This window comes from Podarcis melisellensis (assembly GCF_964234715.1).
Source record: "Podarcis melisellensis genome assembly, chromosome: 2".
NCBI classification, from domain to species: Eukaryota; Metazoa; Chordata; class Lepidosauria; order Squamata; family Lacertidae; genus Podarcis; species Podarcis melisellensis.
In genome coordinates, this window is record NC_138529.1 from 43,443,637 (window position 1) to 43,465,120 (window position 21,484).

A 21,484-nucleotide genomic window follows, 5' to 3' on the forward strand; every position below is an offset into this window, starting at 1 on the left:
ACATGCTCAATGCAGCTTACAGCCTTTGATAAATACAATTCCCTTGACACAAACCTGTTCTTTGGCCCTGAATAATCGGTGGTTATGCCATCTGGTTCAGCATTCTTTTCTCACAGTGGCCAACCTGTGGGACACTTGCAAGGAGGACATGAGGACAGGAGCCCTGTCCCTTCCTGTGGCTTCCAGCAGCTGGCATTCATAAGCATTCATAAGCAACCTCCTTAGTGATTTTCCAGAGATTATTGGTTTTTTCAAGCCTTTGGCTCATTGATAGTTCTGAATGACTCATTCGTTACTGAAACAGGTATGGCCCTCTCCCCCTGGCCTGGCCCAGTTGACTGAAGAACCTCAAAAATAGACAAGACGTGCATGGTTATTGCTGATCTGATAACCGCAACATTTGTACAGCACTGATTGGTTAGTAAAGTACACCAGCTTTCAGCCACCTACAATCAGAAATGCAGTTTAAAAATTCATACATAGTGCAGCAACACTGCATAATGATTTAATATAACTTCAGACTTGGAGAGTGTCCCTTTAGAGCCCAGTATTTCAGAGTAATAAGGTGGATAAAAATGAGATTATGCTCTAACTCTGGGGGGAAATCTTCATGTACCCTTTTTTGTTCCCCTGATTTTAGCAATTAGTTAAATGCAGTCGTGCAAATTTCATCCATCTTTCATTCTCTCGTCTTACATTTGATTTCCCAAACACATGGAATACAAAAATCAAATCATATCGCTGCATGAATTAAAACAAAAGGCTGAAACACAAACCCCTCCCCAGCCAGGTTTCAGAACCTGTAAATCGAATTGAGTAAATCAAATTCCTTTCCTATCAAAAATGTTTGTCTGCCCAAATCTGCAATCTGAACAGAGGCATATCCTTCTGGGTGTGCAGATAAAAAACTCTGTGGTAAACTGTGGTTTATTGTGGAAGAAAGGGGAGGAAAATGAAGTCACTCAATGATGACAAGATACTTTGTTTTACAGTTTGAAGGGAGAAGCTATATTTCCTGGATTGCTAGACTAAATAGGAAGAGATCCAAAGTGTGGAAAGTGATGCTTTTTAGGGGACCAATTTTGCAGATGACACTGACTGCAAGCTTTTTTGAATGACAGCAAATTATGTAACAGAAAGACAGCTCCTTCTACCGCAGTACGCAGAGCAAGGTTATTTACTAATGCAAACATTTTATCCATCTTAAGGAGGTGGGCGGCTTAATAGCAAAACCCTTTAGCACCTTAAGTACCCATAAACCAATATATTATCAGCACACATTGAGAGGCCATTGTAATGTGAGATGTGGGACAACTCTAATGGGGTGTGTTGGTGGAGGGCGGGAAGAGTGGGAGTTTCAAGTATACATTTCAAGCTTCCCAGAAACACACAGTTTGTAAACCTCAGAGCAGGTGCAATGGAGCACTTCCAAAGGGCTGAGGGCTTATGATAGTTGTTTTAATAAATGGTCTGCATCGTCTAAGTAGGCAGTCCCAGAGGGAATAGTGCTCCATGTGGGAAGTGACACTGTGACCTGTGGTCTATTCTTAACAGAGCTTTCTCTAACACATTGCACCTGCGTGCTTGGCTAAAATCCTTACCCAAATTATTAATTATGAAGCAGTGCTAATTTTTAAAAAGTGAAGTTAAGACATTTGCTTTAATGAAAACTAAAGTGGGTGATTTCCATGAGGTCTGCTTATAGGAGAAAGTATTTTAATTTGTTCCTGTACTTATAGCATGTCCTTCTAGTGTCTATATATTACTCAGGGGAATTTACAATAGTTGAAATTTACAATCTTGCAATAAAAACAACCATCTGTGAATGGCCCTGAGACCTCTGGGTATAGGGTGGTATATAAATTCAATAAAATAAACAAACAAATAAATAAAACACAACATGATATAACAGAGAGACAGACTCAGCAGGCCGTAGTGCACCACTCAAAAATATTATCTGCCTGGTGGGTGTGCAGCTGCACATGAGTTGCACAAGATCCAGCACCTTTGAGAAGCCTTTCTGGTTTAGGATGTAGTCTCTTCTCAGCAATTTGAACATCAAGACATAATTGTTATTTCTGTTATTTATCCACATATCTAGGCCTGGCACAAGTGTGGATGAGCCATGGTGACGTGGGCTGCTGTCTGGAATATGGGTGTTAGAGTGTCAGAGAAACTTACTGAGTGCTGCTCATGACATCGCTGATGAATATAAACACAAGACATACATATGCATAAACCTAGAAACAGTCCAACTGAATCGGTCCAAAGGCCCATCTGCTTCAGCCTTCTGCATTCACAGTGGGCAACCAGGTGCCTTTGGGAAGTTTGCAACGAGAACCTGATGATTGCCACTGGTGATTCCCAGCAACTGGGCCTCCAACCACAGTGCAGTAAAACCACAATCAACATGGAGAATAGCCACTGATAGCCTTATCCTTCACATACTTATAAACCCGACCATTACTACGTCTTGCTTTAGCAAATCCCATAGTTTAACAATGTGCTGTGTGAAGTAGTCCTGTCTTGACTTTTCCAACCTTTGGCTTCAATGGATGACTCTGGGTTTTGGAATTTTGAGAAGAGGAGAAAAGGTCTCTCTATCCATTTCTGTCCTTTCTCCCTTTACTCCACATTTTTTAGCCTTCCAAATGAATTTCTCCTCTTCTATGCACATACTATGACCCTAGAACCCATTTGCAGCATCAGATTTCACACGGGCATCATAGAAATGGAAGTGACCTTCCCATTCACTCATATGATTAATTCCCCGCCCTTAGGGCAAAGTGTCCTATGGTTTGAAGCAAGTGACACAGGTGCTTCAAAGAAGGTGCTAGACAACCTGCTTTTGAAAACTTTCAAGGAAGAAGCTTTCATCTACTGAATATTCTAATGCTTAGCAAACTTCTCTCTCATGTTTAACTTGTGGGAGACAGCTGCTGCTCTCTAGCCCTGCTTTTGAATTCCCCTTAGCACTTACTTGGTTAGTCACTGTGGGTAACAGGATGCTGATCTACATGGACCTTGGGCCTGATCCAGCAGGGCTCTTCTAATTCTGATGACTTGCATCTGATGAAGTAGGTTATTACCTCCAAAAGGTAACATTGACAGTGTTTCAATTGCCCCAGAGATTTGTTAAAATCTGTCGTTTCAAAAACATCACGTCTTCTTATGTTCAATAAGAAATTACTTGAGTTGCACTTCTCATGTTAAAGTGCAGATTGGAATTTGGGTGTCCGCTGGATTTTTGCACTTCTTCTAATGCTGCAATGCAACTCCCAGCAGTTTATATGTATCAAAATACTCATTTTAAAATATGTTGTTTTGGGAGCATGAAAATTATTTCACAAATAAATGTTGAAATGGAATTATAGGAGTAAAAATGTGCAAAAGGGACATGGGCAAGAAATGGATGAATTTGTCCATCCCTGCTGAGAACTCCCAATTTGTGCCTGGAGCACAGATCATGCAGACCAGACTATCCCGTTTACACCAAAGCTATTCCCATCTCCACTGTGTGTGGACTGAACATTATGCCTTTGCATGGGAACTTGCAGGACAATCCTGCAAAGACTACAATGCCTAGAGGTACCCTTTGAACTAGACACCAGGCTAAGCCATGTTCAGTGACAACTCTTCCTTTACAGTTTCATGACATTTTGTAGTGGAAATGTTTATGTGAAATTGGACACTGATAATTTCACAGTAAATTTTGCACAGAGAATCTAATAGCAAATAAGTTCATTCTTACCATGGGGATATTTAAGGGGGAAGAAAAAGAAGAAGGGATAAGCAGAGTTGCGGTATGAAGAAAACAAACCCTCTCTGCTTTGAATACTAAATGGCAAATAACCAGTACATTTTCCTGTCTTGGATTGTGCCTTTGTGTGGCTGGAGTGCTCAACATCTGACCCATGGCTTGGGTCAGGCTCACAGAACGTGAGCATGATATTGGTAACTGATGTATTAGGGTGCATCCAGCTGTGTAATTTCACGCACAAGCTTTTACTAATCGTCATAAGGGTTGCTGCCAGATTCCATGCAAAACAGAATATGGTAGCAGATGTAGTGGGATTTAAGGGGGATTTGTCAGACTTTGTGGTGGGTTCTTGCAGTGGCGCTAGCAAAAGCTGTAAAAACCATACATGGCTTTCTCGAACTGGTTCTCTACATTTCCCTGCCTATCACCAGATTGCCAAATCAATAGGTTAGGAAGCATTTACAGTGGAATACAGAATTATTCATGTTACTATTTATCCAATATCTCAAAAAGGAAAAAGTCTGAGCATAAATATTTACAATGTTTCAATTACTGTCGGCATAGCAGCTGGCAGCCATGACACTTGGATCCACAAATCAATATTTATGAGCCTTTGAATGCTTAGAGTACACCTGGCCATTAGTCTGAATTGACTGGTTTATTGTCTTAACACTCTTTAGAACAATGATAAACATCTTTAAACAACTCTTTGCTGAAGATATCTTGATTATAGCCTTGCACTGAGCACTTGCAAAGAGGGCTGGCAGCTGTCGGTTGTGGTTTAGAAACAACCCCGTTAGTAGGATGCTCAGAAGGAAAACCTATGAGATGGTAAATGATGGCTGTGCAAAATGTGAGCAGAAGGGGGAAACCACGGTGGGGATACAGCGGCAGAGGTCAACAACCATGTCATTACTCAGAGAGCAACACATTTGTATTAATTGGGTTGAAAGTGGCAACACCTTAGATTCAAATTGTTTTCTTGAAGGAGACTGCACAAGCGGAATGCAAACATTGACAAAAGGCAAATTGGGTATTCTAGACATGCCTTGCTGCTGTTGTTTGTGTTTTCACAGGGAAGAGATTCTCCGCAATGGCTTTGTGTCGAGGTTTTGTTTTGTTCAACTGCTCGAAATCTGAGCACACGGCTTTGCACTGACCTAATTGCCACCGGCTTATTCTTAAAGATGTTTACTCGGGAGTATGTCCTACAGAATTATTGCATCCTGTTAAGCCTGCTTAGCAATGCCGTCTCAGTCCTCCTCTCTGCATGCCTCACTTCTGGCTTCCTCCATGGCAACTCCCATGCTGCTACAGGTGCACATAGAAGTCTTCCACTCTATTGCCATGCCGAAGCCACTTACTGGTGACTGGGAGCAGCCGCCGAGACCTCATAACACCGGTCTTGAAAGACCCACACTGGCTCCCAGTACATTTCCGAGCACAATTCAAAGTTTTGGTGCTGACCTTTAAAGCCCTAAACAACCTCGGTCCAGTATACCTGAAGGAGCGTCTCCACCCCCATCGTTCAGCCTGGACAGTGAGATCCAGTGCTGAGGGCCTTCTGGTGGTTGCCTTGCTGCGAGAAGCCAAGTTACAGGAAACCAGGCAGAGGGCCTTCTCAGTAGTGGCACCCGCCCTGTGGAACGCCCTCCCACCAGATGTCAAAGAGAAAAACAACTACCAGACTTTTAGAAGACATCTGAAGGCAGCCCTGTTTAGGGAAACTTTTAATGCTTAATAGACTATTGTATTTTAATATTCTGTTGGAAGCCACCCAGAGTGGCTGGGGAAACCCAGCCAGATGGGCGGGGTATAAATAATAAATCATTATAATATTATTATTATTATTATTATTATTATTATTATTATTATTATTATCAATGAAGCTGTAGCTTGATTTCACTCAACCCTATTATCCAGTGTGCGTCATTCCTACTGCTCCCAGAAGCCGCATATCTGCAACTGCCTGGTCCCTCACAATGCTACAGTAAGCGTAGCCTACAGGTAGATGGGTTTGTGTGCACACCATTGCCTAGGAGCAGCTATAGATGTGGCAACAGCCATATTATTAGGGCAGCAATGGCTTTCCTCTGGCCCTGTAAATGTTGCTGGACCATAGTTCTCATCAACCTAGCCAGCAGGGCCAGTGGACAGGGAAGATGTGAGCTTTAAGTCCAGCAGTGTCTAGGCGGCCATTGGCAAGCTGCTCCTATACAAGAGGCATGTGCAAAGAGGGGCTTAGAATGCTATGTTTCGTATCTGTAAATTGCCTTTGGACTTTGCTCACGTTATTTATGCGAATGCTTGATCAGTATTAATGTGGAAGGAAAGGAGCTGGAATGCAAATGAGCACTGTGGTCAACGTAGGGTGTGCGAACGAAGTTGTGTTATGTAGCAGTTTGAAGCAAGAAGCACTTTAAGCCTCACATCTGAAAGCACCCCAAGACTGCAAGTCTTTGGCTTGCACTCCAAGGCTTTGCAACTCTGCTCACTAGATAAACCGGCTTTTAGAAGCCCTAGCACTCAGAAACATCTGTGTTTCCTCCTTGTTGTTCTTTTGCTGAGCATCCAGCCTGAGGAATAGTAAAATATAACTCAAAAGCCTGCATATTACATTTTGAATACCAGTCTGGAAAAAAAAGAGCTGCTATTCTCCTTGTGGGGTTTTTGTGATGGTTGACCAGAGCGGCTGCTGGTATTTGATCTTGTTCACTGTGTGAGCCTTCTCAGGAAGAGTGATGCCACTAGGTGGCACTGTTACATATAGCCACCTTCATCTGTAGTTTTTTGGGGGAGGAAGGTTTGATTAGATCTCTTAAGAGGAGCAATGTGGCAGAAGGTGAATCATTATGATTTCTGTCTTGGTGTCTGATTATAGGCAGCTCTTGAGGCAGAACTATTCTCTGTTGGGAAGAAATTTCCAAAACCTATATTTTCTCCTCCTCTGAATTATTAAATTAGGATCGAAAGTTTCTGTTGTATTTAATATATATATATATATATATATATATATATATATATATATATATATAGTGTGCATAGTATTTCTTGGTCTTTAATTCTGACAATATGCTGATCTACCAGGGGCAGAAGTGGTTTTCTGAAGCTGAGTGTCCATTGGCCTGGACTAGCAATCTCTTGAGGGCAGCCCAAGATGGGATTTGATGTACGCATGGTGCTGATGTTGGTGGTGCAGCCCATGCACAAACGACATGAATACTGGATTGCATCTGGGGGTGCTCTGGAGTGAGGTGTGTGACATGATAAAGGTTACTTGCTAAGGACCTGTGATATATGGAATGCAAATGAGCACTGTGGTCAACATAGGGTGTGCGAACAAAGTTGTGTTATGGACCAGTTGCTGACATGGGCTTTGATCTAGTGGTGCAGCAATAAAACTGCTAGCACATCTGCAAAGCTAAGCAGGGTCTGGTCTGGTTTCAAATTGGATGGGAGAAGAGATTCCTGCATTGCAGGTGGTTGGACTAGATGACCCTTGGGGTTCCCTCCAACTCTACAATTTTATTATTTCCTTCTCTGTTCTCTCTGGGAAACAGGATGGCAAAGTAAAAAAGAGGCCACCATATCTGTAGAAGAGGGGATTTCAGTTTATGTGCTGTAATTATATGTTATGCCCAACTGTTAAAGGTGCAGGAGTGCTTGACCTCAATTCACCCCTCCCCCTAGGAATGGGGGAGAAATTCAATTCAGATCACATTTAAAGGCAAACCTACAGAATTCCCACTTACCAAAATGATACAAGAACCAAAACACAGCTATCCTTTGAAATCCACACTTCTCTGAACTTCACAGTGCAGTTCTCTTCACCCCCTCTGCCCCCCCAGATGACTTATGTTGCCTTCAGGATCTCCTGCAAGTCAAGAGAGGAGTAATGTGCAGCACACTGCTATTGTTTACTCAGAAGTAAGTCGATTGGGTTCACTGTGGCTTTCCTCCAGGTAAGTGCATATAGATGCAGGCTTCAGATAAGCATGGAGTAGTTTTAGGACTTTTGTACCCATCTGCCCACCTTATACTATCTGAAAACAAAAGGTACATATGGAGCAGGTAGTCTTGGGGAATTGTGGTTCCTGGGCACTGTTTTCTGCATGCTGTCCAACAATTCACCACTGTGCCACATGTGACATCAGGCCAAAGTGGAGATTATCTTTCCCATACATTTGTGAAGTGCCTTAAATGAGACCAGTGCTCTTTCTTCCTCAAATCTTTTTAAATCTAAGTATAACTTTGTGAGGAGTCCATTTCCCAAGAAGTGGATTGAATGTCCAGGACTTGGCCTAGGGGTGGAAAATGGCTGAATATTTTAGTATTGTCTGCTATTATACACTCCCCCCTTGCTTTAAAAGGGAACTTCAAAAGAACTGGTGGGAAAGGTTTAAACAAAGATGACTTGCTAGCTTTTATAACCACAGACCTGATTGCTCTATTTTAAATAAACAGGGTCCTTTAGAAGCACAAAAGTGCTACTTGGATCCTTTCCTGTTGTCATTAGGTTGATTCATTAATTAGCATGACTGCTAACATAATTACCAGGGCTTTTTGCCTTTGTTAGATACATGGAAGAATGGATGTGATGGAGACATGGACTGGAAACAGGTGGATAGTTGCTCGATGTCCCAAAACGCCCGGTCCATATCCCTTACTGGCAGCACAGAACATTTTTCTTTGAGCTCATTCAGCACAGCAGGGAATGCTCCAACAAAAGCAAGCACCCCCCACTCCCTTTTCATTGTGGAAAATGCTGAGCCCCATCATTCTGGAGTCTTTTAAGTTTTAGGGAAAGCTGCATACTTGAAAGTGAAAAGATGGAGCATACTGTAAACTAGGCAAAGCCCAAACTTTGCTTGCTCATAACTGCACATTTTAACTCTCCAACATCTAAGCTTCTTTTTCATGTTTGATGTTTGTTTTCTGCTTAAGTTCTACAAAAGGTAGCTAGACTTGGAAAACTGACAATGGCATTGGAGTCTTAGATATGTCTACTCAAAAGTTAGTCCAGCTGAATCCAATGTGACTTATTCTCAGGTATGCCTGTCTAGGATCGAAGCCTCAATGCATGCTACTGTTTACGGCATTATTTCACGTCTCTGCTTTTGAGCCTGTTAACAAAAGTGAAAAATTAGTAGCCAAAAATTTCATGCCCGTATTCATGTTATCACAGCTTGAAAAAGATGTTTCAACTGATAAGAAACCACCAACTTTTATTCTCGCTTTCAGGACCATACAGGACAGAAAATAGCTAAATTGCTCAGTGCTAGCATTAAATATGTATGCATTGCTCAGTGCCAGCATTACATATTTATGCTTGATAGCCAAGTTTCTGGGTATTTTCACGACTGTATTGTACATGCTTAGTGGTTTCTTTTTTTAAAAAAAGACTTCCTAAAGCTGCAGATTCAAAGCAAATGCTATAATTTATGCAGAAGCCAGTGTGGTGTCAAGGCTACAGGGGCTTAGGGAACACAAAGAGAAACATGGGGGGGGGTCATATCTGACCTCCTCTGACCCAAGGTTCCTGACCCCTGGACTAGAGTGTCAGATTAGGACACACTGGCCCCCCATGCACCCTCAAAATCTGCTCCAAGGGAAGCAGATATAATTTTTTAAATTAAAAAACTATGAAAAATTAGCATTTTGTGTTATTTTCTCCTAATATGCGTATATGAATTGGATTTTAACATACATGCATATCTATGTAAGCAGTTTTCCTCATTATAATGCATTTTGGTTTGCTCTTTTAGCAAATTATGCATTGTTAAAAATATATGCATTTCTGTACACACTTCCCCTAATATGCAAAATTTGTGCACATTTAGGTTTTTTTGTATTTTTTGCAGAAGTCCATCTCAAAATTTGGAGAAGCATGAATTGCAAAGCACACCTATATTTCTGATCATCTGCAGTTTTGGGACCTGCCAATTAGCTGGTTTGCATCAACACAGGAACCAAACTGAATTTTCCTGTATCCCTCCCTCCTCAAGTAAAAGCAAGCATTACTTGAGGAACTCTAAGCTAACACTTGAGATGCTGAGAAGCTGACAAAGATGCTGGGTGGTTCTTGTCTTCTTATTTAACTTAGAACAGCTACTGCTTCTGGTCCTGAGAGTTACTGTAATGACCTGTTGAGCTCATCTCTTCTTTCAAGAGATGTTGCCTTCATGTTTTCTGGCTTAGCAAATCTGCAGGTTTTCAACTCTCTGTGGTGCGATGTGCTGTTAATTTTAAAGGCATTATGCTTTGAGAAAATCTAGGCAAAAGGTGAGCAGCAATGTCATTGGGTGGCCCAGTTACTGAATAGCTGGTGCCTGAACTAAACGGATCTTACACCAGTGACAAAAGGGGGAGGCACTTAAAGGCTGTGGATCCATTTTACTTTTGCATCTTTTCTTTGTAAATAAATAAAGCGACGGGTTTATTTTGTGCCTCTTAATTGAATGAATTGGGTTTCTGAATTAGGGAGATGCTAAAGGAATGCAGGCAAGTTGGACGCCGATGATGCCTCTGTTGAAAACAATACATTTCCATAGCATTTTAAGTGCAAGCAGTGCTTTAGAAATCATTATCCCAATACTGTCAGTCAGTTTCTGGGGAGGTTGCAGTGTTTTGTTGGCACTCCTTAGAACGCCTTAGCTCTCCTTCAGGCATTCCAAAGTGGTGACAATCTATATGGGAGGGTAAGCATGCTAACACCAATCCTTCTTTTGCCACTTTTGTCACCTTCCAATGCATGGAAGGTGACCTGTCTGTAGCAGGGAGCTTTTTGTATCTGCAGAGGCTGCCCACACTTTATAGAACTTGCATTTCCCAGGGTTCTAAAACACATGGGGAGCCCACACAGACACAAAAGGCTCCCTGATGCAGGTAGCTACTGTACTTTTCCGTGTATAAGACTATGTTCTTTTCTTTAAAAATCATGCCAAAAAGTGGGAGTTGTCTTATACATGGGCAGTGCATAGGGTGGATGTTTGATTGGTTGCTGCCGAAGTTGTCAGTGGCTATTGTGCGTGTTATTGGTTGCTGCATCAATGGATGGTGTTGATTGGCTGACACTCCAGCAGTTGGGCGGGCAATTGGTAGCTTCTGTCGGCGATGGGACAGATGGGAGGTGGATTTAGCGATAAATGTGGGTGAGCAATTTTAGGCAATCCCCCCCTTAAAAAGCTCAATAACCCTGGGTAAACCTCCCCCCAAAAAGCTCAAGAACTCTGGGCCATCTCCCCCCATTTTCTTAAATCTGAGTCCCCCAAAATGGGGGCATCTTATACATGGAGGCGTCTTATAGACGGGAAAGTATGGTACTTTTCTCAAGTTGGAAGATGAGAAAAATGGCTGCAGAAGGGGGTGGAGCTAGCACACTTATCCTCATTGGATCCTCTCTCCTCACTAGAACATCTGAAGACAAGAAATGTGATGTGGTGTATCCATGATTTGGAAGATACTGAAAACTGCAATTGAAGAGGAGTGGAATAAACACACTCATTCCTAGTGCCAAGCCTCATGTGGTCTGATGTGGTCTCTTTTGGGAAATAATGCATTTGAAACCAATGGACCTTACATCAAAGTAAGTCTGCTAGGGATTAGGGGGTTGGTTACACAAATAACCAAACCTATATCTGTTCAATTAGTAATGCACTACACACACACACACACTTATAAAAACATTTTATAAAATACTTTTACGCATGGTTTTGAATGTTGAATTGCAAAATGCCCAGGTTGATGAATTCAGCACTGTTGACTTATTTCATTCTGGTCTTTAAAACTAATTATTTTACCAGAAAGTGCTGTAATCTGGAGAAATTCCTAGGAAACAATTCTCTAGTAGTGGCGAAATGGATCAAAACTGTATTGCAGCCATGTAACTGCCAATCAGCAGGAGGCTCAGAGTGACATGTTTAGGGTCAGATTCAGAAGACAGAAGGGGCTCATTATTGGATAAAGCAAAATAGTTCTCCTCAGGTTATACTGTCCGTTTCCAAGGAAATAGTGCATTTCACATTGACGAAGGGATTCTTGCATAATATTTCTCCAAGTTGTTTGGAACTTCTCTTCCTCACAGTAAGTTCACTTGCACATACCGGAGGAACAGCACATTGTGAAGATAAAACACACTGTTCCGCCAGGCTGGTGAAATTATACTTTAGGTCTCTCTTTCCACAAGGCATTGCCATTTAATATAAATAGAAATTCTATCTTCCCTCTGCTACCTTTGCTCACCATGTGGGAGGTGGAGGATGTGCAGAGAAGCAATTTCAATTTCTTTTAATCAAAAACTCAAGCTCTTTCATAGAGTCACTGCACTCACAGACCGCCGGTGGCTCCTTTGACTGGAATTTTCAGCGCCACTGGTCAGGAGGCCAGAAAAGGGCTTTGCTGGTATACTTTGGCCAGGAGATGCATCTTCTGACAGGAAACCGGCAGCCACATCCTCTTCCCCACCCCACCATTTGGTGTAGTCATTGCCTCCTCTGTCGGATGCCTGGTTCCTGAGGGCTTCTTGTTCTGGAGGACAGAGACCTTGAAACGTGCGCTCTGCTGCAATGTCAGGTGAAGACACACCCATGTTTGCAATGGGTCCTTCAGGCCCATCATTGCAGACACCTTGGCCTTGTTCCCTCAATTTCCATTTCTTTATTTCCCAGTCCTGTTGTTCTTTAGGGAGCTTATCCAAGTGTTGTGCTTTCACAATGGGCGATACCTCAAAAGTTCCCTGAAGAGCCAAGATAAGATACCTAAACAAACAAACAAACAAACAAACAAACAACTTTAGTAGTACCCTCATAAAAACAAGCTTTCACTCTTCCTGGTTCTCCTATTCTGTAGATATCTGATGAGGTAGTATATAGTGGTACCTCAGGTTAAGTACTTAATTCGTTCCAGAGGTCCGTACTTAACCTGAAACTGTTCTTAACCTGAAGCACCACTTTAGCTAATGGGGCCTCCTGCTGCCGCTGCGCCACTAGAGCACGATTTCTGTTCTCATCCTGAAGCAAAGTTCTTAACCTGAAGCACTATTTCTGGGTTAGCAGAGTCTGTAACCTGAAGCGTATGTAACCTGAGGTACCACTGTAATGCTCTTGGGTAATCATTTATGAAGACAATCTGCTTGTTACAGTGACCTTATAACACTGATAGGCCAGCCGAGGGCTTGGAATTTGTCGGAGGGTCAAATCTGCCATGATGTGATTTTAGGCCAGTCACTTTCTTTTAGCCTGACCCATCTCACTTGGTTGCAGGGGAGGAGAAACCATGTACACTGCCTTATAGACTTTGGAGGAAAGGCAGGCTATATGAGTGACAAATAATACAGAGTTGTTAGAGACAGGTTTGAAGATAGGAAATTCCTTTTGTTGGAGGGAGGGGGGTTGCAAAGGAGAGAAGGGGGCAAGGATACTGTGGGGCTGCCCTGTGCATATTGCATGGAAGAGGGCTGTGGGGCAAGGTTCAGGAGCTAGTACAACTGCTGCATTTCTCTATGGGCCTCTGTGGTCTAGCTAGAAATGGTGTCCACTAAGGTAGCTTTGATGGGCTGGATGAGGGCCCAGGAATTGAGACTGAACCCTGACAAGGCAGAGTGCTACGGTTTGGGAACAATTTATTTAATTAGTCATTAAGAAATGGATCTACTGTCCTTTGTCAAAAGGCCGCAGGGTGGTTTGCAACATAAAAATAACATAAGCAACACAAAAACTTAAGAAACAATTATATCAGTACAATGCGCAATAAAAATGGCAACACCCAACCGTTCATAAAATACTGCAGTTATGGTTCCCCCCATCCAAAATCTTCCTGGAAGCAGTGTTTCTTAGGGTGTTTCTTAGTGACAGTAAACCACTGCTTTTGATAGGGCTAAACGCCCCTTGAAAAAACAAGTACATAGTCTGGGAATATTCTGAGATCCATCTTTGTCACAGGAGGTTCAAGTGTCCTCAGTGGTGTGAAGTACCTTAGGCCAGCTTTCGCCACCTGCTGTGGCTGTATTAGTACAGAGACAGCCTGGGCACAAACTCATACTCTGATAACCTTCCATTCTGAATATTGAATTGTGCTCTGTGTAGGTTGACTCTTTGGATGACTCAAAATGGCAGCTACAGCAAAATGAGCAGAACAGCCAGACACATCCCATTGGTTCTGAAATAACTGCACTGGCTGCCAATAAGATTATGCTTTGAACCTAAATATCTGAAGGAGCACCTCTCCCTATGTAATCCCACTTGGATGTTAAAAGTTTACAACAGTGCCTCACCTCACACAGTATAAGGTGATGTGAGAAAGGGCCTTCTGTGTGGTAGTGCCCAGGTTGTGGGGCGCCTTCCCCTCTGAAATTCAGCTGACATCTACTCCCCACCTCCCCAAATCAGTGCCAGTGTAAAACATTAAAGCCTTTAGAAAATATTGAGGTCCAGCTTGGGCTTTTTAGAGACATTTCTGTTGCTTTATGATTGGCTGTAACTGAAATGTTATTTTTATTTTTGATTAATTTTCTAGTTTGATTAATTGATTCTAGTTTTAAATGAAGTGTTGTGGTTCCCTACCATGAGATCTTGGGAAACAAGTGGGCTATAAATATGTCAAAAGAAATAAACAAACTGGTGACTGATTCCAGGGGGTCATTTTTGGGTAGAGGTAATTAGTTGAGTGGGAATATCTTTTTTCTTTCCTTTCCGTGTAGTGAACAGCAGGAAAAAGTACAGGTTGTATCTTGTTTTGGCACCGTCGTTCAACACCAGCAAGCTAAGCAGAAAGTGACAATGCTTATTAGTTTTGCAGCTCTGGGTCATATTTGTAAATCATCGTATGGTGCTAACAGCCTTATGAACTAGTTTTCAGCACAGATTGACCAGGCCTGTGGGCAGAGCTAAATCCTTTTAGGAATGTAACATTATTTGCTTACATGCATGTGGCTGGCTGATCTGTGTAAAAATCAATTCCGAAGATAGCTCTCAGATTCTGCCTTGACTTGGCTTGTTTAGATTGTAAACTCCCTATGGGAGAGAATTTAGCACCCTCTGCTCACATGGCTTCTAGCCTTATTGCAATCCCTTCTTGGTTTGCCTGATAGCCACTAGTGTAAGAATAACTAGGTACAGAAAGTTCAAAGCCGAAGTGGGACACAGTCCAGCTCTACATAGAGGGAGTAGAACAACTCCATCCTGCCAAGCTCCAGAGAAATAGAGTTCAGTTCTCATCTCTTCCTGCTCCACTTCATAGGAGATTTGAATGTGAGAAAAGCCCACCATGCCTGATCTTCTTCCTCCTATTTTCCCCTGGGGAAGTGATCATAGAGTTCTGATCCCTTACAACCCCTAGTCTGCTGCAGTGAGAATCAAATAAAAGGAGGGTCTCCCAGGTCAAGGGTTGCTATCTAGCTCCTGCTCACATTTCATCATTACATGGGGAAATGACAGGTTGGAAAGATGGATCATGCCAAAGTCCCTGGTAATATCTTTGTATACATTCATTGACTGAAGTTGGATCTGGTGATAAACTATGGTTCATTATTGCATTAATGAGCCTTGTCCTTTAGTGACACAGTCCTCACCTCCTTTGGTGCAGCCGTGAAGAAGAGGTTAGAAGTCTTCACTTCCAATTTTTGTTAACTGCAGTATAGTGGTATGGGCGGCCTGAATCTAGCTCCTCTCCCAAGAGAGAAGATGACATGCACCACACCAGGAAACTTCTGTTGCTGTGGCTGCCAGCATGTTTTCACCCCTGCTCCTATGGTAGGGACAAAGAGAGCTTCCTAACATAAATGGGGACCTGGACTTAGTGAACCCTAAACTGCAGTCAATCATAGATTTAAATATAGTTTACTGAAATAAGTCAATTCCATAAACCACTGTTTGTTCAGATTTAAACATAATGATAAACTGTGGTTAGTTGGCTTTTTTTAAATTAAAAACTTCCGATCTCCTCATGGGTCTGCTGGAGTATGGCAGTCCAAGGCTTGCCCAAGCTCATTCAAGTAAGAATGAACCAACGTTTATGATTTTGTCTGAATGCAGCCATTTGCTCTAAATGCCATCCTCATACAGGTGGCACTTGGGAGTGCATCGCTGACGTACAACTGTGGCAGGGCTCCCATGGTTCATGTATTGCAGCTTTTTAACCTTCAGACTGCAGGGACCCTTGTGAAACTCCAGCCTGAATAATTATTTCACAACAGAGGAGCCGATTTCTTCTTTAAGACAAAACCAAAACCAAAGGAGCAGAATGCTATGGAAACAAGCTTTAATGTACTCCTTCTGAATCTGCCCTCAAATCAGTATGTGTTTATAATGAGTGAATAAAGTAGGATAGATGAAGAACAAGATTTCCAAATCAAATGAGTAGAAGATTCTGCTTCTACATGCTTTGTTTTCTCTGTTTCCTTTTCTCTCTCTGTATAGCAGTGGTGGTGAAGCAAACACTGTACATTTGTAGTTGTTCCAAGGCCTTGTTGACAGCTGGGAAAAAGTTTTGAGACCTGACAGTTAACTAGATCCATATTCGAGTGCTGAAGAGGAAAGCACCAGAAAAGCAGTTTCCCCCTCTACTTTGAAATGCTCAAAGGCTGCCTCTCAAAGAACTCCATTACACAGCACAACCACAAAGCCTTTATGTTCCAGCCAAGGTACACAGACTTGATGCCTCCCGAACTCCAGAAAGAGGTTGTGACAGCACGAAAGGGAACAGGCTGTCAAGGATTTTAAGCCTCTCTTCCAGAGACCATCAGAAATCAGAAGAAAGTAGCTGATCAGAGGCACAGCAGGTGATGGGGAAACAAGAAACAGGACACTAAGTCTGTTGGAAAACCCCTTCCCACCATTACCCAGGAACTAGGTTGTTGCTGACCAGGACATGGTATTCTACCCAACAGGTACAAAAGAAGCATATGCTCAAACCTTGGAAGAAGTGCTATGACTGGAGTGATGATGCATATGAAATAAAAGCTCGCCTGCGACATCTCAAACTCCATAATCCAGTAGGGATTGGTGGGAGGGTTGCAGACGACACATGTGGCATTGTAGATGGTTGAGAAAATGAAGTACAGAAGAATGCTCACAGTGATTGTAATTCCATGGGACAGAGTCTGTGGACAAGATGTGAGGAAAAGAACCATTATGGCAGCAAGTTTGGTCACCAGGATTCCAGTACAGGAGAAAAGGCAACAATTGCAAATGTTCATGCAGAAGCAGCCAGATATAGATGTGTGCATATATATATATATATATATATATATATATATATATATATATGCGATTAACAAAATAGAGTATTTTTCATTTATGTGGCAAAACATTTCAGCTTCTGAAACAAGGGCTTCAGCTTCCTTTCACAGGGCTTCCACTGATGGGACTCCTTAGCTGAATCCTGCTCTCTGTTTTGTTAATCACAATAGCATGTTTATTGCAGAACAAGCTAGCACAGGGTACATAAGTTATGATAATCATTTCTAAAAGCAGGCAATCAGAAAGCTATAATAGTTACTGAAGGGTTTATCTACATACCCATGTTTGAATTTCTAAAGCTTGGTGAAACAGAATAGTAAGGAGAGCGACTGTATTGATTGTTGTTCCAAAGCGGAAAATGTCAATATCGGAATCAAGATATGCCTGGAAAACAGAAATAGTTGTAGGCTTATTGACTGACATAATTTTTGTTTCATTAAGAGCCGCTTAGAGAGTGCCTTAAATACTTACCAGATAAGGGACAAAGAAGCAGATAAGGCTCTGATAAAAAGATTCCAAAATGGCAACCCAGAACGTCAGAGGCTTGTAAATCTGTAGCAAATCATAACACAAAGAGGAAACACTTGATTTTCAGTCAGAGGTTGGGTTTTTTTTTTTTGTATTTAATGTGGCAGTTGAGTCCTCTGTGAAAAAAGAGAGTCAAAACTCTCCAGTTTCCCCCTCCTTGGGGAAGCCATCAGGGAGGAGAATAACTGAAAGCTTTCCTTTTACAGCACTGGGCTGTAAAAGCACCCATTCAGGCATAAACTGCGTGGGATGGCCTTCAGCAAATCACAATCCCCCAATTTATGTACAATGGGGCAATTGTGAAGATAAATGAGATATGGATGGTAAATAACTTTCAATACAAATAGTACCATGCACATGAAAAATAATAAATAACCTAAAGTTTTGGAATAAAAGAGAATCCTATTGAGATACTTTATAAAACCAGAGAATAGGGTACTGAACATTATGTTTTCTAAAATGCTTCTGAAAATTCTTATTCTTCACATATTTAGATCTCATTGCATTTCTTTTCCCAGTGCAAGAGAAGTCACCTGAAGTGACTGTAGACTGTAGCCAAAGTTCAAGTTGTACATGACAGTTTAGGTGGCGTAAGACTGCACAGAGGGAGGCTGCTTAACCCTCCCCACCTTAAAATTGCCCTCCCTAAACTGCTTTTTCACCCACTGCGCTGAAGGATATGTGGAAAACTATAGGGACTTGTGAGGCTTCCTTGAGCAAGAAAGGTGTACCTCTGAGTTTTGTCCACTCTTATAAAGACCAGGCAAGCTCAGCAGAGTTCCTGCCGAAACATCTTTATCCAGGACTCCAGAAAGTATTGGTGGCACAGAAGTGAAAAACAAGTTGAAGAAGATCATTTGCCAGTAGTCTATCATGGCGGCCCCAGAGAATGCACAGAAGAACTGGTACCAGAACAGCAGGTTGACATAGGTCTGGTGGGAAAATGTTTAAAAGGCAAAATACATTAGTTGTTTGTGTTATTCAAGATATTTCCATGCACACTTCCTTACATGTGTACAGATGATAAGCTCCCAGAACACGTTACAGCCTGCGCTGTGACTCAGTTAATGCTTAAGTACTTTGATTTAAGGCAATTCAGTCCAAATGACTTCAAAAAATTCAAGTATTTGATCTTAATCAGGTTTTTGATCAGTCTGAGAAGCTAACTACAACTGAGCTCTGAAATTATTTTTAAAAGAGAAATGCAGCATTGGGAGTGGGGAATTTAAATAAAAAGTGAGGAAAAGGGTGCTTGACTGATATTTCTGTATGATATTATTGCCTCCTTTTTCTTCTCTCTAAATCGTCCCCAAGTTGCTATTCCTACCATGAACTTCTAAAAGTGTGTTTGCGCTAGGTTTTGGACTACCATAGACAGAAATTGCTGCTGGGGAAATTTAGAACGGGGAAGCAGCTGGTGGGTAAAAGGTTTGAGAACCTTTTACACTAACACACTCACTTTCTCCTGAAGCTCCAGGGACAATGCACCAACCTAACGGCCTCCAACAAGTGGGTCTTGGGGTGGGTGTGTTAGACTTGTTTTCTTAGTAGCAAACATCTGTACAGTGGTACCTCAGGTTACAGATGCTTCAGGTTACAGACTCCACTAACCCAGAAATAGTACCTTGGGTTAAGAACTTTGCTTCAGGGTGAGAACAGAAATCACATGGCAGCAGCGTGGTGGCAGTTGGGGGCCCCATTAGCCAAAGTGGTACCTCAAGTTAAGAACAGTTTCAGGTTAAGAATGGACCTCCAGAACGAATTAAGTTCTTAACCCCAGGTACCACTGTATGCAGTTAGCCTCATGCGCTGATGGCCAGGAACCATTTATTTGCTATTCAAAGGTTGTTTTCACAAATTTAAACTCTGCTCTAGGAACAGCTCTTCAGTTTAAACATGTTCAACACCTTTTTGAATAGAATACAGAAGTGAGAAAACGGAAAAAGGAGAGAATATATTGTGTGTGAGAGACCAAACTGCAGGTGGAAAGCCCCCAGTGCAAAAGAAACAACCCTTATGGATCTTGTTAGCAAAGTAGGCAAACTGCAACCCAAATATTGCTGTTCCAGCCGACATATTCCTGTTCACAGGAATGGGATATCTAATAGAGAAGGGTGAGTTCATGTAATACCTACCACCGGATCATTTGAATAAGGTGGGTGGGACTGCATTAGACACAATCTGCACTGTATCTTCAAGACAGCACAGAGAAACAATACACAGAAAAATAGTATCAAAAGGGAAAATGGAATCCACGGTGGCTGAGAGGAAGGGAAATGTGGGCTTTTGAAAAGGAAGTGATGGGAAGGGAAGACTCGTGAAAGGAGTTTATTAAGGTGATACAGCTCTGATAGTTCCCATGGAAGACTTGCTTCTCTTTCACTCCTTCTCAAACCTGAGCTTTGGATCTCTAAAAAGTGTGATGTTTCATGTTACCTCCCTAATGGAAATACATGACTTGAAAATGGAGGTGTGGGGTGTGTGTGTGCTTTCCCATTATGTTGGTAAAGCTGATTACTGTTGTTGCTAATTGCTAGCATGTGGCTCTCATCAAATTAAGTGTATTGGCAGGCTTTTCAGCCTAATACAGAGCCAAGTCCCATTCCGAGTAGTTATAATTTACTATTCTGTATGCAGAAACACAGCCAGGATGATACCTATGGTTGTCAGAACATTTTTTTCCTTAAATCGTTATTATTTAAGATAGGGGATTATGACTTAGAAGTGTCTCCTTCTCAGCTTTTGAGGAAAAAATGGGAACAAGCCTCTGTAGTCAATCTGTTTTTATTGTGCCTTTTTATTGGATGGTTATTCATCATTTCAGGCTCTGAATGTGATTTTTAAATGGAATGTTCTGTATGGTATTTTTGGAGCTTGTAAGCTGCCTGGCTTGGATCCTTAATCAGTACAAATATGAACCTTCATTGTCATCATCATCTGTGGCTATGAGAAGAAAGCATCCGCAGCTGGCACAGAGGCAACTGAAGATGTCTGAAACTTACCACGTTTTTATAGAAAAAGTATATCACCAGCTTGCCTAAGCGGGAATAGCACCAATGTCCATGAACTAGAAGCAACTTCTTCAAGTGCTTGAATTGAGATATGGCAAAATCACTGGCCATGACAGCCTGAAACAGAAATGAAAAGAAGAGATTTATTTCCTCCGCTTTATCTGACCCCAAAACAAACCAAAGACAGGCAAACACCAACCAGCTGGGCAAAAGCAATGACTGGGAGGAAGTGCAAAATGTTTTGAGTTTGGCTTGATTTCAAAACTGGCTATGGTTTCATTATGAAACTGCAAGTGCTTGCCTTTCCAAGTCTGTCACAAGAACGTAATCACATAGAAGATGATCCTATTCCAGTAAGAGGATAGGAGCAATTTTGGATGAGATAGCCTGAAGTACTAGACACTTGGGGAAAGTGCTCAAGGATTACTGTTTAATTCAGCAGTTTTCTACAGGCAGTGGAATCCTGTGTGGAGGCTGCCGGACATGGTGAAGTTTAAATCGCAACCTGCCTCTGGGTTTCCAGTGACTCAGCATCACTTCTCGGCATTATTGGGCTAACAAGCGAGGCAGGGAACTGTTTCTAGCTCTGGACATTAGCATGAGGGACAGCGATATATTAAGTCAAGGCAAGCACATAAGCACTTTGATTAATTGTGAAGACAGGACATTTCACCTTGGTTTATTAGCATATTATGTCAGATAGCCATAATGATAGCTTACGTTCATGTTATACACAGAATACACCCTTCTATAAATTCTGAACGCTGATGACAAATGCCCCAGCAGTAGCTGCCAAAGACAAAGGAATACACTTCAGTTATTATGTATACCTGCATCCCTTCTTGTCCTGAAATACCGATTCCAACATTAGCTGCCTGAATCATACTTACATCATTGGCACCATCACCTAAAAAAGTGGGAAACAGAAATAGTTGAAACAAATTGTAAGT

The 21,484-nt window shown here is 41.9% G+C and overlaps 2 protein-coding genes across 2 annotated transcripts in view; one reads left to right on the forward strand and one right to left on the reverse strand.

The window, feature by feature from the left end:
• The window catches only part of PTTG1 (PTTG1 regulator of sister chromatid separation, securin), a 290,197-nt gene that overhangs the window by 32,555 nt on the left and 236,158 nt on the right, over nt 1–21,484 (forward strand). The window lies entirely within an intron of this gene.
• ATP10B (ATPase phospholipid transporting 10B (putative)) overlaps nt 11,432–21,484 on the reverse strand; it is a 57,927-nt gene continuing 47,874 nt past the window's right edge. The window contains exons 15-21 of the mRNA XM_081899115.1: nt 21,365–21,441; nt 20,526–20,651; nt 18,255–18,455; nt 17,467–17,547; nt 17,275–17,379; nt 16,669–16,856; nt 11,432–12,516 (exon numbers count right to left, since the gene is read on the reverse strand). Of these exons, the coding sequence (XP_081755241.1) occupies nt 12,069–12,516; nt 16,669–16,856; nt 17,275–17,379; nt 17,467–17,547; nt 18,255–18,455; nt 20,526–20,651; nt 21,365–21,441 (1,226 nt within the window). The 3' untranslated portion in view covers nt 11,432–12,068. The remainder of the gene's footprint in view (nt 12,517–16,668; nt 16,857–17,274; nt 17,380–17,466; nt 17,548–18,254; nt 18,456–20,525; nt 20,652–21,364; nt 21,442–21,484) is intronic.